This window comes from Tarenaya hassleriana, unplaced genomic scaffold (assembly GCF_000463585.1).
Source record: "Tarenaya hassleriana unplaced genomic scaffold, ASM46358v1 Cleome4, whole genome shotgun sequence".
Lineage (NCBI taxonomy): Eukaryota > Viridiplantae > Streptophyta > Magnoliopsida > Brassicales > Cleomaceae > Tarenaya > Tarenaya hassleriana.
Genome location: NW_010966881.1, coordinates 6,506,216 through 6,521,120, shown reverse-complemented (window position 1 = coordinate 6,521,120; position 14,905 = coordinate 6,506,216). Strand labels below are relative to the sequence as shown.

The window sequence follows — 14,905 nt, the reverse complement described above, 5'->3', positions numbered from 1 at the left end:
GAATGCCGGTCTCCTAATGATTCTCCCACCTGGTATATCGAAAAGGCGAAGAAGAACGGGCGATGAAAGCATTGACATAAATTGTGGCAACCAAAAATTCCGAGGATAATTGCATCTGTACATGTCTCTTTACCTTTGTCCTTGAGAGATTAATCAGTTATATCTTCTCTATGGCATCATCGTGTACTTCTCCGTCCTTTTTCTATGGCATTGTCATATACATCTTCATCATCCTGCATAAGATTATATGCTTCACCTTTCAGATCACTGGTGAGACAGTACAAAGCCTTAGTGGAAGAGCTCTGCAGAATTTTTTACCCTTAAGGATACCCTTTCCCTTCTCAGGTTTGTCTGGATCTTTGCTGGTAACTTCACTCACCTACTCCAAAGCTTACGAAAAATCATGTCAATGCATGTTAGAAGCAATCATACGCAGGATCTGATGGAGCACAGCACTTGCCGTATAAATACCTCCTCGAGTGGCCCCTTGCTGGCTGTATACTTTGATGGAAGAGGCGGTATTTTGAAAAGGTGATCGTCATAACTTTCACATAGAGTGGTACTGGTTTCCCGCAATATGGTCTGGCCTGGTTTTAGAGAGCATGCTTCTCCAGAAATCCCTGGATCTTCACCTTCCCACATGATATCTTGAGAAGGAATCTGCAATCAGCTCAAGATCAGGGTTTTGGCTTCTAAATATGGTGAAAGACAAGAACTTTGGGGAGATATAAAAAGTCAGTATTACTTGTCTGAGATCAAACCAGCTGCTTGGATCTTCCATTGTGTTCGAGTTAGATTGTAGGAGATGCTGTTCCTGGAAATGAGAAAGCAAAAGATGTTACCCGATCTGTTGAACCGAAGAACACAAGAAACCAGACGGCTGATGGATATACCTTATCTGCATCATAATCGGAGACAGTGAACTGAATATAGTCATCATCTTCAGGCATTCTTACATAAACAACCCGCCCGATGAGAGACTCGGGAGAAATTCTGCTCCATCGTTCAGAAGACGCTGGCCTGATCCCTGGAGCCGAAGGCATAGCATTTTCTTCATGTTTGTCTCTAGAGGTCATCATCTCTTCTTGCTAAGTTAAACAGAAGGGACAAGAATGAATTATAACCCCACAGATGAATCCAAGTTTTATATGTCGACCTCTCTGCTAGGATTTATGAACATAAAAAAGGCTCAGACAATACTCATTTGGGTACCTGTGGTTTTTCCTCTTCCTCTTCCACCTCCGACGAATCTATCCTGAGAAAGAAACCAAGTTCCAAAAGGATTCATCTCGAAGAAATTTGAGATGAGAGACCAGAGCATTACCTTAATTGTTGGAGCATTTGATCGTTTCCTATAACCTTCTCGTAATGCTTATGTAGTTGGAAAGTAACATTCAATTCCCTCATGAGATCTTTCAGTGTCGTCATCCTCTTCTGGTTTACAGATTAAAGCTCAAGCCGAATCGATGGAGAAAACAGAGAGAGAGATCTAAAACAGTACTGGGCGATGGATGAGGGTGTTACACTGGATACTTGTTCGCTTTCTGCTGCAAAGGCACGAAGAACAACAAAGTAAGCCTGCCTCTGCATTTCTCTGATTGTGGCTGTTCTGTTCCTCAGAATCTCCATTCTTTCCTTCCTCCGCTTCTTATAACCCGAACGATCGAGCTCAGAATCTGGTTTTCCTTCTGCTGCTTCTCTCTTCTTCTTGGACTTCGACTCTTCAGGAACAGATTCAAGAACAAAGGAGAAAGCGAAAAGCAGTAAAGCACCCGATCATTTTCGCATTTCTCATCGATTGACGAACCCTATTTATATTCTCGACGCAGAAACTGAAAACCCTAAATGGGGATTCGAATTCCGAGATTGAGAAGTTGGATTCGGGTGTGAGCGTACCGTTGGTAGGATCTGGGCAGGGATCTTGCCGTTCTTCCATGGCTGAAAAACATAAACAGGACGAATCAGAGAATGATTTCTTTCTCGCTAAAGTTTATTGTTCTAAGAATTACGACTTCCGATAGAAGTTAGGGTTTTCTTTTGGGGACAGTCTTATCTTACTTATATATATACAATCAAGAAAGTGAGAGGTCAGATATGAATTTTATTACTATAAATTATTATTATTATTATATTTTAGAAAAGATATGACGTGTCAATCTTCTATAATATAATTGTTATTATTTAATATACTTTATGTAATCCGAAAGTCAACCAATCGGATACTGGCACGTGTAAATTTAAACAGAATATATCATAATGAAATCATGTCAAGATAACCAGCAGACGAATAACACAGACCATTAATCTGAATTCACAACTTACATTATTTATTTATTTATATCAAATCAACCGTCCAGGACTTGCTTTTATTATCCCCCACATGTTTCATCTTCTTTCAACAAGCCCCCTAACTTTCCAAATTAATATTATGAGCCCCTTTTAATCGCAAAATCAAAGCTCTCACAAACTTCTGGCCATCATTTCTTGAAATCTCCTGTCGGACTCGACCTTCTCCAACAGGAACTTCTCGTGACAGCTAGCGATGAACTTGTCCGCTAAACGATCGATATCTTTCTCAACATTCTCTTCTCCGCCATCGATGTAATTATCTTCAATAACCTTCTCTTCCAGCCATTCGAGATACCCAGAAAGCTTAGACTCACGATCTCCATCATCATTCAAGAATTCTGCTGAATTGGATAGAGAATCTTGATCAGGAGCAGGGACATAGTAGTGGGATGAACCCCAGTTGTAATGTAATCTAGAGGAGCCGAATAGCATATTTCTGTGTTTGTTGGAGGCATTTCTGGGGAAAAACATCATCGTGTCTTTGTTGTTGTGATTCGAAACTCTGAGAAGAATGGATCTGGCTTTGTTCAGAGATCGAGCGATGAATGGGTAAACATGGCGAGTGATGATGTTGTGGATTAGGGTTTTGATTGAAGACGATGAAGATTTTATCCACATGATGATGACTACTCAATATCACTCACCTTTTTTTTTTTCCTTTGAAGTTTCTCTTTATGTTTGTCTGTGCATGGAACTTGTTTCAACAGTTCACAAACTTATAAAGACTTTCTCTGACATTTTTACCCTTCTAACTTCAACTTATTTGCTATATCGACACACTGTCCCCTTCATTCCATTCCACGTCATGATGGCTCAGGCGCAAAATAGCGATTGCCTCCCTCGTCTACGGTTGTTACCGTACACCATTTCTCGGTGACCCCTTGTTTCTATTCTTCTTTTGTTAACTCTTGTTTCTATTTTCGGATTTCCTTTATCTTATTTTTTTTCTTTTAAAAGAAATGGTCAGACTTTGTTTTTTTTTTCCACGAGATATTGCAGAAAATTGCTTATTCGATAAATAAAAAAACGACATATTGTGTTGTATGTATACAAATTGTTGTTTTCATTACTAAGTTGACGTCTTAGAGGCTAAGGGCTCTACATATAGCCATCGGTCAAGTTGCATAATTTGGGAGTTTACCAAAATCCAAGGTCAATGCATGCATGCATATATCTACGTACGTTACATTAAAAATGCATATAGCATACTCAAATTTGTGTGTTCGCCGGCGGTCTAATGCTACAGCAACTTTATATTAATAGCTGGTAGAAGGGAAGTCGCTCTCACGTGAGTTTACATGAAATATCCAATTTGGAAAATCTCAGTTCAATTCAATGTGAAAATAATTAATTATATGATTTTGGATATGGCTACGCACGCAGTTTCCTTCCATGCCGACAGGGAAGACTAGGGAAATTTTCCTCCAATTGATCTTGATATAAATAGTACACGAGTTTGTTATATAATTATAATCGAGATTTAAATTTCACATGCATTACAATGATTAAACCATTCAACTATAAATTTGTAATAATGTTTTATCGATAAATTCGTTATGAAAACCGTTGCTTAAAAATGTTTTCGTTAGAACACTACTTCAACAAAACCCAACAATTGGTGGCCCAGTGGTTGAGAGGTGACAAAGTCATCATCAAGGTCCTGGGTTCGATTCCACTGGTGGGGAGGGATATAATTTATGGACTAAAATGGTTTATATACAAAGGTTGGTCTCGGGACTAGGGTGGATGTAGTCGGACCGAAAGCCCGAAGAACTATCCTGGTTATCAAAAAAAAAAAAGCTACTTCAACAAAAACCGATATACATTTGTTTCCTATATTATAAATGAGAATAACAAATATGATCTCTCTCTCATTTTTTTTTTACTTTTAATTTTTTTTTTTTGGAGGAAACCACAGTTGGGCCAAACTTTGATGGGCTTTTCCATAATAATATACCCAAACCTGTAAAAACATGAAGTGTAAGCCCAAATAACTTTATGGGCTTCGGACAAATTCGAAATTTCTATTCGTCTGATGGCATGTCTTATTCTGTTCGGGAAGAGAGGCAAATACGAAAGTGAAAAGCACGCGCCGTGTTCGCGAGTGGGAAAGAAGAGTATCCGAAACCATCCGTATCCTTCTTCAACGGGCTAAGATCCGTCCGCCAATGGTATACGATGGTGACCTGAGGAATGCGTCATACAGAAGTCTTGCATTGTCTCACAAAGAAAGAAAAGCCCTTTTGAAGGAAACGTCTTTCAACACACACCTTCCCGACACATCACTGCTCCTTCTTTCTCCCTGCTTCCTCCCATCCGTTTAAATCTCTGGGAGAGGAAATCGTTTCTGGGTTCGATTCATCTGTCTTTCCCCGTTTGAACACTTTCTCGGAATCTTTGCGTGTTTCTCTGATCTGGGTTCTCATCTGCTTTCAACTCTGCTAACTTTAGCTCTATGGTTGGAGACACTGGTGAATCTGGCTGAGCGGAACGAGAAGAACCAAAAAAACGGAGACCCTTTTGGATTTTGATGGGCTTCTGATTAGTTTTGTCTGATTCTGAGAAATGGGTTCATCCGCCGGAGATGCCGATGATGAGTTCTAGTGAACTGGTGAGTTTCGTCTATTTCCTTATCGTGTTGTAGCGAATTCGTGCTTATGCTTATTGTACAGATTGTATTACCGCGAAGCTCGACGCTGTTTGTTCGGCTGTTATTGAAAAGTTCGAGGAGATTGGAAGGAAATCCTGCTTCTCTGATGTTTGGTTGTTCATGCAATTCGATTTCTCGGGAAATAATCGGACTCTTGTTGATTTGGAGTACTGGAATCTCATTCGGGGATCCGTGGCTCTACTTTGTTGAAATGGTTGAACTTAGAAAGAAGATTAAAAGTAAAAGCAAAGCAGAAACTGTTTTTTACGAGTATGAATGGACAGATACGGAGGGTAATCAACTGGATCCGAAATGTTTTCTTCTGTTTTTGGCTGTTTGGTAAGCGAACCTTTTGGAAAGAATTGTCGTTGTTAGCTGTAAACTGGATAGTTCAAATGTTCAATGCTTCAACTACTCGTCATGTATAGGGGCCCCTCTGATGATAATGAAAGATCTGTATTTGCCTCAAATGGAATCTGGTTTTCGTGTTCATGCTTCCTCCTCCTCGAGTATGGTATTTGCATATAGAATATGACAGAATGTCAATTGCTTTGAAGATGTCCATTCTCTTAACCCCCCCCCCCCCCCCACAAGTTTCATCTGAATAGCAACATCATTCTCCATGTTTTTCATGTTTTTTGCGATTGCTTCGCCTCATCAAACCGATATTGATGTTTCTTGTTGTCCGAGTTCATCTCCGTACAGTCTGCAATGCAGCTTTGTTCTTGTCTGAATGTTAATCTTAATCTGGTGGACCATGGTTCTTATATGTGGATATTTCAGGCTTCTTCTTGTATAGCTGTTTGAGGCATTCGATTGTGAGATTTACCGAGTATGAGACGAGGTAGAGGAAAAGGCAAGAAGCTGAACACTGCTGCTGCTGCTGCAAGGGAAGAAGGCGGAAGTGGCGAGGAAGAAAAGATTCCTGCCCACAGGAGAAGAGGAAGGCCACAGAAGCCTGTCAAAGATGACACCGGGTTAGAAGAACCAGCGGAGAAGATAGAGGAAGGCAGCGACATAATAAAGAGTTCAATAACCGGTAAAGATTTGAATAACGAAGCTGTCACAGAGAACGGGAGGAAGAGAAAGAGATCTATGCAGACCAAAGAACACAATGCAGAAGTTACCAAAGAAGAAGAGAACGGTGTAGAATCCAAATCAAGAGCGGACGGATCGGTAAAATCATCAATAGGATACAGACAGAACGGTAGCCGGAGGAAAAACAAGCCAAGACGGGCGGCTGAGGCCGTTATCGAGTGTTACGGGTTTTGAGAAACTTGCAAACATGGTGGTGACCGATCCCCCTTCGAATTTTTTGGTCACTCCATCCAGGTGAGGAAGCATTTTGACAGAATTTTGTTTTTCAGACATCCCTTTTTTTCCCCCAAATGTTACTTTTGAACAAATGGATTATGTTTTCTTGATTAAGAGGTGTTTTCTTTTTATGTTTCTGGTAACTTTTTCCATGAAACTTGCATACAAACAAAACATGCTTACAAATCATTCAGATCGAAGTCCATATATATACGTATGTATGTATATATATATATATATATATATGTACGGTTTCATAGATGTATATAAACATATACTTAAAGACAGAGAGAAAAACATGAAGCAATTCTCATGATTCAGACAAAGTTTCTGAAGTTGAGACAATGCCATCTTTTATCTTTGTGTTGTTGTGATTGCAAACAAACACCAACTGAGAGTGAGAGATAGAGTCCTCCAAAATGGGATTTAGAAAAATTAATGCTAATTTCCCAAACCAATTTTATCAATATTCTCTTGATTTTTTTTTAAAATAAAGAAACAGATAATTTTGTTTGAAGGTCGTGTCGCAGGTTGTTTACATGGAAAACATTAGAAAAAAAATACTTGGAAATATAAATAAAATACTTGCAACACATCACAAATAATATACAAATTATGCGCACGTGTATGTGTGTATATATACACATTGATTAGGTTACAATTTCTATAAAATAACTAATAAATTTGATTTAAGAGTACTCTGAATACACGATTTTTTTAAAACTTAATTATTTCATGAAAATTTTAAAAGGAATATTATTTATTATAATATTCGAAACTAAAAAGTAATATAAAGATAAAATAAAAAGAGAAATAATAATTAACAAATAACGGAATGCAAAATTTTTACTTGTTATTTCTTTTCGTTTTTCAAAGTATAAGTAATCTACTTTTAGTTAATGTGTATTTTCATTTGTAGCCAAGGCAAAGGAATATCAGTTTCACTAAATAAAGCAAAGGGAAAAGAACAAAATCAAACTGACACAATGAAATAATTATAACACAGAATCAGATGTACCATCATTAAACTTCCTATATTATCATTTTCTATTTTTAAATATCGAGAAAGATATCGCCTTGGATATTGGGAGAAGAACAACTCTAAATATATATATATTTTTAAAAATATTTCTAAAATTGCATATTCAATGTCATTCGAATTGCTTGCACATTTGCCGACACCAACCAACCAGTTGCCTTGAAATCTCTCCCATCCGTAGTTTCAGTTCAGTTCCAACTTACCTCTCAAATCTTTTCTAACTTAATTATTAATCATTTATTATTATTATAACTGCTACAGTTATTATTATATTTACGGACCAAACTAAACCCTCAATTCCTAGACACGTGAATTCGTTTGGGTCTTCGATCGATGCTACAAAACCATTAAAAAAAAGTTTTTTTTATATATATAAAAAAGGGGATTATTTTGGGGGATTCTACATTGTTTTTGTAGATGAATAAAAGGGATGGGCATGTGACATGAACAGTGCAAAAGTATGGTACCACGAAGAACGGCTCGTTCGAGAGTTCCTCCAAGTAAAGAAACCAGAAACCAGAAACCAAGCGAAAGGCTAACCACTGTTCGAAAATCTCTCTCTCTCTGCCGTGTCCAGTTTCTTGTTGGGTTGTGGTTACAGAACAACAGTCTTTGTCCGTACCATTATACTTACCCTCGCTGTCATGGCCCAGTTCCACTTTCATGTCTCTCTCTCTCTCCCTGACATGAATGATCTTTTAACTTTTTAAACCCAACAGCTAAAAATCACCCAACCCCACATTTTCTCCTCCTTCTTCTGCGTCCTTTCTTTCCCAAGACCGGCTAAGAGGAGAGAGAGAGAATGATTCAAGAATGATACTCTACAATCCGGTGTCTGAGTGAAGGGGAACACAATGGAGACGGGTTCGGGTCCGGGCACCGAGTCGGGCGGTTCCCCCACCGAGTCTTCTCTCAGCAGCGGCCTCAAGTTCGGTCAAAAGATCTATTTCGAGGCCTCCCGTGTTTCGGGACCGGGCTCGTCATCCGGGACCGGAAGAAGGACCAGGGGAGGCGGGTCGGGTCAAACGGGTCAGCCACCGAGGTGCCAAGTGGAGGGTTGCAGCGTCGATCTAAGCGATGTGAAGGCTTACTACTCACGCCACAAGGTCTGTGCCATTCACTCCAAATCCCCCATAGTCACTGTCGCTGGTCTCCGACAGAGGTTCTGTCAACAATGTAGCAGGTAAATAAATAGCTTACAAATAAAAAAACCATTGTTTCAGTTTCTCGTTTTTTTACGGATTTGCCACTGTCGGAGTTCGGAAAGGAGACTGCTTGGTTCCGTTCGGTCCGGTCCAGTTTTCGAGCCATTGTGCTTTCTGGTAAGGTGGGTCATGGTGTTTCATTCCTCTGAAGCCAACCCTTCTGGTGTTGTATGAAAAAACCATTACTTTATCTACGCTGTGCCTTTGTTTAAGCTTTAAAGCTAGTTCTGGTATGGTCATAGTTGCAGCTTGTGCGCTGTAATACATAACTTGTCCCACTTCAGGAAACGATCTTGAGATGAGATAAGATTAGTGTCTGCTTCGATATGGGTTGGATTCTAGCTTTAGGAAGAGGCTTTATCCTGTAAAGTTTCATGCTTTTCTCTGGTTACAATCTTGAGATGATGAGCCTGTGTTGCCCATAATGTGTTTATGATGTTGCTTTTCCTATAAGTAACCCACATCTTGCCGGCTTGAGCAGGTTTCATCAGCTCGTGGAGTTTGACCAAGAGAAACGGAGTTGCAGGCGGCGTCTCGCCGGACATAATGAGCGACGGAGAAAGCCGCAACCACCGTCTCTATTGACTTCTCGCTATGGAAGGATCTCGCCTTCTCGTTTAGGTAAGATATCTGTTTCTGATATATAGCTTTGCTTCTCTCGAGATGTCTGATCGTTCACTGCAATAGGAAATGCCACTGCTGCAATGAGCGGAAGCTTTTTCCCGGATTCCATGGCGTGGCCACCCGGCAGAGTATCGGAAACTGGTGTGATGAGACGGCCTCTCTCATCTCCTCCATGGCAGATGATAAACCATGAAACTCACCCACGGAGTATTTTCCCGAGCGGAGGGACAAGCTTTTCAAGTCCAGAGGCCATGAACCCTAGAGCAGAAAGCTACAAAGGAGTTGCCGACTCGAGCTGTGCTCTCTCTCTTCTGTCAAACGAACAACAACAACCACCATCGCAGCCATCACCATCACTGCCCACATGGCAACCATCCACTGGTTTCAATTTGATGGCTGGCATGGCTCGGTCAGGGCCTGCATCCAGCCATCATCATCAGTATCCAAATCAGCCATGGGAGATCAAGGGTGGTGAGAACATCAGCAGCATGCCTCCTGTTTTGGGTTTGGGTCAAATCTCGGAGGCAACTAGCTCTCAGATCGGTGGTAACGCAGCCATGGGTGGGTTTGAGTTGTTTCAAACTCAGCAAACCCGGGCCTATGACTCTTCTTCTTCTTCTCAGAATATCAACTGGCCTCTCTGAATCCTTTCCCCTTCAAGGGTTTATTTTCATGGATTAACGCGTGAATCTCCCACCAAACTATCTATCTGTGGGGCGGATGTTTTAGTAGAATTCTGACAACTTGGAAGTCCTTTTTATCCTTTTTGGTCTTTCTGTGCTCTGCTATAAACCAGACACTGGTTTTGCCAGGAGAAAACTACTTTTGGCTTCTGCCCATTGTTGTTCTTCGTGATCTCTTGCCTTCTGTTGCCGTATAATATTAACACACGTCGTAGGAGACCGGATTGAACATCATCAACAACAGGTTTTCGGTAATCGGACCAGGTTCTTCTACATGTCAGATCGAAAGAATCATCGTCTTCCTCGTTTTTTTCTTCTCCGTGATCTGCCTTAGCCAGTTAGCCTTTCTAAAGATAATCACGATTCCCCGAATGCGCCATTGGGATTCCCGTCTGGACCCAGATTCAGCCATCGCTCCATCCTCCTTCCTCTTTTTTCATTATCTGCCTCAATCTTCTTCCTTTTCCTCCTCTCCTTTTGAGGGTCGTCCCTACCAATTCCAATAGCCAATCAACCCTATACGTGTAACCCATCTGCTTCAACAGCTTAAGCCCTATTTTGAAGGAACTAAAACAAGTCTCCCGTGGAATCATCTTCACCAGGAGCTTCCCTTCCATCGCCAATTTGTTTCCTCGTCGATTCCGCCATGCCGGCAAAGCTCGAGGTCGAGATCGAGATCGAGATCGAGGTCTCGAGATAGAGAGAACAATTATTGGGCTTGGACTTATTTAAATTGGGCCCAAATGGGCCTAGGTGGGCTTCTTCTTTTCCAATTTGGCCTTTTGCTCAGACGCTGGTGTAGTAGTTGCCGACGAAAATCGACAAAGTTTCTCATTGAGCTCGTCGTCTCTCCCTCCATCTCTTCCGCTGTTTCGAGTTCCAAGGTAAAATATTATGGATCTTCATCCTCTTCCATTTACCGTCTTGTTTCTGTTTTGTATTCTGTTCATGTTGGATTAAAGTTCTCGTTGCTCAACGTCCCTCTGGGTTTACCGAGCTACCAAACCTAGGGTTCTGCTCTGTCATTAATCGAATTTTGGCTTTTTGTTTGTTTGTAATGATCCATTTCTCCACTCGGTTATTGGGTTTCTTTCCTAGGCCGATGAATGGTGTCCTTGCTGATCATGGATTCTAGTGATCTGATATTGGGTTCTCAAATTACCATCCGAATAAGCGATTAAAGGACTTAAATTGTGTAGGGTTTCCTTTTTCAGTTGTTATTCTCTGATGGGATGCCTCCAAATTTACGCCTTTCGATGGATTTGGCGTTCAATTTTCTCAATTTTGTCTGATTGGGTTCTCTGGGCATTATTTATTAGGTTACATCACCTTTGTTAAAAAAGAAAAAGCTGATAATAATTCTTATATACGTAGCTAGAAGACATCATGGATCCCGCAGAAATGAGATACTTGGAAGAGGAGGATAGCCCAATGGTGAAGACCTTTAAGGGTGCCATTACGGGTCTGGCCGCTGGGACTCTTTACGGAACTGTGGTGGCAACTTGGAAAGACGTTCCTCGTGTTGAGAGGAACGTAGCTCTTCCAGGGCTCATCAGGACGCTGAAGATGATGGGAAATCACGGGTTGACATTTGCTGCAATCGGGGGCGTTTACATTGGTGTTGAACAGCTGGTGCAGCACTTTCGGATGAAGCGGGATTTTGTCAATGGTGCTGTCGGTGGTTTCGTGGCTGGCGCTTCAGTTCTTGGCTTTAGAGGTAAGTTAACTTTTTTTCCCCTTTTGATTGATCCACACATTGTTTGCTAAGGCTGTGTTAAGTCAGAACCTTTGGGACTTGGCATGATGATTCAGTCTGTGATTTCTTTTACTTCTGTATTCAGTTTAGTGCTGTGCATGGATTAGTATTCATGACCATTGTTTGTGGTTGATATGATTTTGGAGAGGTCTTGAGTTGCTTCGGTTAGTAAATGTTTCTCGGTTATTTAGAAGCTCGGTAGACATTAATGGGGTTGAAAACAATGTCAGCAGAAAGGAACTAGGAGAAATTCTGCTATCTAATTCTAATCACCTGAAAGCACCTCGGTAATGCCCAAATACGAGTCCCTTGAGCAGTACTGGTGAAGAATTTCCTGAAGATTTTGCTCAGTCACCGGCCTATTGATGGTCGATTCTTGTTTTTGAAGCATATGTGATGAACCCCAAAATTCTTGATAGAGTCGTTGCTCTTCTGCAATAACTACGATATCGTAACCTGGGTCAGAACTCGTGGTTTTCTTTACAGCGAGGAGCATCCCGACAGCAATCTCGGCTGGAGCAGCGCTTGCGGTCACCTCTGCTTTGATCGATTCGGGAGGCCAGACCACCAGAGTAGACAACGGCAGAGAATACTATCCGTACACCGTCGAGAAAAGAGCTGGAGCCGATTCTTGATTTTAACCTCGGAGGAGACAAGAAAGCTCTTCCGGGGAAGAATTCGGCTTCTGAAGCGGTAGAAGTTCACTCTTGAGATCTCTTTTCAATGTTTTTTTTTTTTCTGTTTCAGGAGATGTGAAATCATCAGACTCTTCACTCTTGGTTTCTTCCTGTTGCTGAAGTTCAATCCTTTGTCGGATAATCCTACAATAAAAAATCTCTTGACGTAGTTTGTGAAAAAATATGATAAAATGTGTGAGATTTTGGGACATTTGCCTCTCCATTGCTCTCAACTCCTCTCGAATGAAATATGGAATATTATTGGGCTCGGCCTTACATAAATTGGGCCCAGATGGGCCAATGTAGGGCTTTTTATTCTCCAATTTGGCCTTTTGCTCAGACGCTGGTGTAGTAGCCAGTAGGTCGAACATTGACAACTCATTGAGCTCGTATCTCTCTCTCTCTCTCTCTCTCTCTCCAACTGTCGACTTCCGATGTTTCGAGTTCCAAGGTAAAACATTCTGGATCCTCATCCTCTTCCATTTACCGTCTTGTTTCTGTTAATGTCGGATTAAAGCTGTCGTTGTCAACGTCCTTCTGGGTTTACCGAGCTACCAAACCTAGGGTTCTGTTTTGTCATTCACCGAATCTCCGCTCTTTTGTTTGTTTGCAATGATCCATCTCTCAATTCGGTTATTGGGTTTCTTTCCTAGGATGATGAATGGTGTCCTTGTTGACCAGCCGAACAAGCGATTAAAGAACTTGAACTGTATAGGGTTTCCTTTTTTGAGTGGGTTTTCTCTAGTGGGATGCCTTTCGATGGATTTGGCGTTTTCACAGTTTTATTTTCGGATTGGGTGCCCTAGTGATTGTTCTCTCGGCATTATTTATTAGGTTACATCTCCTTTGATTGAAAAAAGTGCTGATAATAATTCTTATATACGTAGCTAGAAGACATCATGGATCCCTCAGAAATGAGATACTTGTAAGAGGAGGATAGCCTGATGGCGAAGACCTTCGAGGGTGCAATTGGGGGTCTGGTCGTTGGGGCTCTTTGCGGAACTGCGCGGGCGGCTTGGGCTTGGAAAGGCGTTCCTCGTGCTCAGAGGAACGTAACTCTTCCAGTGCTCATCGGGACGCTGAAGGTGATACGAAATCACGGGTTGGTAGGTGCTGCAGTCGGGGGCATTTACTCTGGCTCTGAACAGCTGGCGCAGCGCTTTCGGATGAAGCGGGATTTTGTCAATGGTGCTGTTGGTGGTTTCGTGGCTGGCGCTTCAGTTGTTGGCTTTGGAGGCAAGTTAACTTCTGTTTTTTCCTTTGATTGATTCTCACATTGTTTGCATGGGCTGTATTAAGCTGGAAACTTTGGGCCTTGGCTTGATGATTCCATTCCCTCTGTGATGTACCTTTACTCCTATGCTCAGTTTTGCTCTGTCACCTGCCATTTGATCGTCGAGTCTTGTTCTTGAAGCATATATGATTAACCCCCAAGATTCTTGATAGACATGGGAACTGAAAAGTATGTACTGATGATAGGTCATTGCTCTTCTGCAATAACTGTGACATCGTAACCTGGGTCGGAGCTTTGTGGTTTTCTTTACAGCGAGGAGCATCCCGGCAGCAATCAAGGCTGGAGCAACTTGTGCGGCCCTCTCTACTCTGGGCGATTTGGGAGCTGAAGCCGTCGAGAAAAGAGCTGGAGCCGATTCTTGATTTTAACCTGGGAGGAGACAAGAAAGCTCTTCCGGGGAAGAATTCGGCTTCTGAAGCGGTAGAAGTTCACTCTTGAGATCTCTTTTCAATGTTTTTTTTTTTTCTGTTTCAGGAGATGTGAAATCATCAGACTCTTCACTCTTGGTTTCTTCCTGTTGCTGAAGTTCAATCCTTTGTCGGATAATCCTACAATAAAAAATCTCTTGACGTAGTTTGTGAAAAAATATGATAAAATGTGTGAGATTTTGGGACATTTGCCTCTCCATTGCTCTCAACTCCTCTCGAATGAAATATGGAATATTATTGGGCTCGGCCTTACATAAATTGGGCCCAGATGGGCCAATGTAGGGCTTTTTATTCTCCAATTTGGCCTTTTCCGAGGGAGAATTCGGCTTCTGAAGCGGTAAAAGTTCACTCTTTTCGATGTTTTTTTCTTCGTTTCAGGAGCTGTGTCCTTGTTTCCTCCTGTTGCTGAAGTTCAATCCTCTGTCGGATAATCCTACAATAAAAAAATGTTTGAGATTTTGGGACATTTGCTTCTCCGATGTATCCTTTTCCGTGGAATGAAACAAGGAAATGCGATCAGGGTTTTGTTTTCAAAATAAATTATTAATAAAGGTGATAAAAAAAATAGCCTGAAAATAATTTTTTGATATTGTAAACAAAAACAGATTACCTTATTTAGATTAGTTGACATGCATAAGCAAATAAACGAAATAAAGAAGGAAAAAAAAGGTGAATATAGATAAGAGATATATATAAAAAAAAAAGTGAATATAGATACGAGATATATATAAAAAAAAAAGGCGAATATAGATAAGAGATGTATAAGATACACGTGAATATAAAACAAAACTCTTGTAGTGTAATGATAAAAAAGGAAGTTACGTGTAACCCAAGTTACCGGGGGTGCGAGTTCATATCCAAAGTGCCCTTGACTAAATTCGATTCC

The 14,905-nt window shown here is 41.1% G+C and overlaps 6 protein-coding genes across 11 annotated transcripts; 4 read left to right on the top strand and 2 right to left on the bottom strand.

The window, feature by feature from the left end:
- LOC104824469 (protein EMSY-LIKE 2-like) lies at positions 1-2,022 on the bottom strand. Of its 4 annotated transcripts, none has more exons than XM_019203781.1 (10): positions 1,897-2,022; positions 1,525-1,721; positions 1,325-1,434; positions 1,213-1,255; positions 894-1,088; positions 746-814; positions 472-660; positions 319-390; positions 134-233; positions 1-29 (listed from the first exon to the last, which is right to left on the bottom strand). In XM_019203781.1, exons 1-8 carry the CDS (start codon positions 1,934-1,936, stop codon positions 376-378), a joined length of 858 nt encoding a protein of 285 aa, XP_019059326.1. In that variant the 5' UTR covers positions 1,937-2,022; the 3' UTR covers positions 1-29; positions 134-233; positions 319-375. The 4 variants fall into 4 exon arrangements, with proteins under 4 accessions (XP_019059326.1, XP_019059323.1, XP_019059324.1 ...); XM_019203778.1 differs by having other exon boundaries at positions 319-379; XM_019203779.1 differs by having other exon boundaries at positions 319-379; positions 1,325-1,431.
- Positions 2,023-2,460: 438 nt separating this feature from the next.
- LOC104824607 lies at positions 2,461-2,823 on the bottom strand. Its single transcript, XM_010556703.1, has one exon. The coding sequence runs from the start codon at positions 2,821-2,823 to the stop codon at positions 2,461-2,463; it is 363 nt and encodes a 120-aa protein (XP_010555005.1).
- A 1,646-nt stretch (positions 2,824-4,469) lies between these two features.
- On the top strand, positions 4,470-6,448 carry LOC104824468. Its single transcript, XM_010556561.2, has 3 exons — positions 4,470-4,700; positions 4,801-4,960; positions 5,783-6,448. Exon 3 carries the CDS (start codon positions 5,834-5,836, stop codon positions 6,269-6,271), a length of 438 nt encoding a protein of 145 aa, XP_010554863.1. The 5' UTR covers positions 4,470-4,700; positions 4,801-4,960; positions 5,783-5,833; the 3' UTR covers positions 6,272-6,448.
- Positions 6,449-7,742: 1,294 nt separating this feature from the next.
- On the top strand, positions 7,743-10,031 carry LOC104824467 (squamosa promoter-binding-like protein 9). The gene is made up of 3 exons (XM_010556559.2): positions 7,743-8,535; positions 9,039-9,178; positions 9,245-10,031. Exons 1-3 carry the CDS (start codon positions 8,207-8,209, stop codon positions 9,823-9,825), a joined length of 1,050 nt encoding a protein of 349 aa, XP_010554861.1. The 5' UTR covers positions 7,743-8,206; the 3' UTR covers positions 9,826-10,031.
- Positions 10,032-10,641: 610 nt separating this feature from the next.
- Positions 10,642-12,506, top strand: LOC104824464 (outer envelope pore protein 16-3, chloroplastic/mitochondrial). 2 transcript variants are annotated; one of them, XM_010556554.2, is made up of 3 exons: positions 10,642-10,748; positions 11,239-11,581; positions 12,107-12,466. In XM_010556554.2, exons 2-3 carry the CDS (start codon positions 11,251-11,253, stop codon positions 12,253-12,255), a joined length of 480 nt encoding a protein of 159 aa, XP_010554856.1. In that variant the 5' UTR covers positions 10,642-10,748; positions 11,239-11,250; the 3' UTR covers positions 12,256-12,466. The 2 variants fall into 2 exon arrangements, with proteins under 2 accessions (XP_010554856.1, XP_010554857.1); XM_010556555.2 differs by having other exon boundaries at positions 10,691-10,748; positions 11,243-11,581; positions 12,107-12,506.
- Positions 10,711-14,206, top strand: LOC104824466 (outer envelope pore protein 16-3, chloroplastic/mitochondrial-like). 2 transcript variants are annotated; one of them, XM_010556556.1, is made up of 3 exons: positions 10,711-10,748; positions 13,185-13,533; positions 13,844-14,206. In XM_010556556.1, exons 2-3 carry the CDS (start codon positions 13,242-13,244, stop codon positions 13,951-13,953), a joined length of 402 nt encoding a protein of 133 aa, XP_010554858.1. In that variant the 5' UTR covers positions 10,711-10,748; positions 13,185-13,241; the 3' UTR covers positions 13,954-14,206. The 2 variants fall into 2 exon arrangements, with proteins under 2 accessions (XP_010554858.1, XP_010554859.1); XM_010556557.1 differs by lacking the exon at positions 10,711-10,748 and adding an exon at positions 12,723-12,748.
- The last annotated feature ends 699 nt before the right edge of the window (positions 14,207-14,905 follow it).

Excerpts from the sequence above, each read along its gene's own strand:
- LOC104824466 (XM_010556556.1), top strand. The coding sequence starts at position 13,242 with ATGGCGAAGACCTTCGAGGGTGCAATTGGGGGTCTGGTCGTTGGGGCT. Across the intron at positions 13,534-13,843 it reads TTCAGTTGTTGGCTTTGGAG|CGAGGAGCATCCCGGCAGCA; the intron begins GCAAGTTAACTT and ends TTTTCTTTACAG.
- LOC104824469 (XM_019203778.1), bottom strand. The coding sequence starts at position 1,936 with ATGGAAGAACGGCAAGATCCCTGCCCAGATCCTACCAACG. Across the intron at positions 1,435-1,524 it reads AAAGCGAACAAGTATCCAGT|AAGAGGATGACGACACTGAA; the intron begins GTAACACCCTCA and ends TCTGTAAACCAG. Across the intron at positions 1,089-1,212 it reads AGGAAGAGGAAAAACCACAG|CAAGAAGAGATGATGACCTC; the intron begins GTACCCAAATGA and ends TGTTTAACTTAG.
- LOC104824607 (XM_010556703.1), bottom strand. The coding sequence starts at position 2,823 with ATGATGTTTTTCCCCAGAAATGCCTCCAACAAACACAGAAATATGCTA.
- LOC104824467 (XM_010556559.2), top strand. The coding sequence starts at position 8,207 with ATGGAGACGGGTTCGGGTCCGGGCACCGAGTCGGGCGGTTCCCCCACC. Across the intron at positions 8,536-9,038 it reads TTCTGTCAACAATGTAGCAG|GTTTCATCAGCTCGTGGAGT; the intron begins GTAAATAAATAG and ends CGGCTTGAGCAG. Across the intron at positions 9,179-9,244 it reads GATCTCGCCTTCTCGTTTAG|GAAATGCCACTGCTGCAATG; the intron begins GTAAGATATCTG and ends TCACTGCAATAG.
- LOC104824464 (XM_010556555.2), top strand. The coding sequence starts at position 11,251 with ATGGATCCCGCAGAAATGAGATACTTGGAAGAGGAGGATAGCCCAATG. Across the intron at positions 11,582-12,106 it reads TTCAGTTCTTGGCTTTAGAG|CGAGGAGCATCCCGACAGCA; the intron begins GTAAGTTAACTT and ends TTTTCTTTACAG.
- LOC104824468 (XM_010556561.2), top strand. The coding sequence starts at position 5,834 with ATGAGACGAGGTAGAGGAAAAGGCAAGAAGCTGAACACTGCTGCTGCT.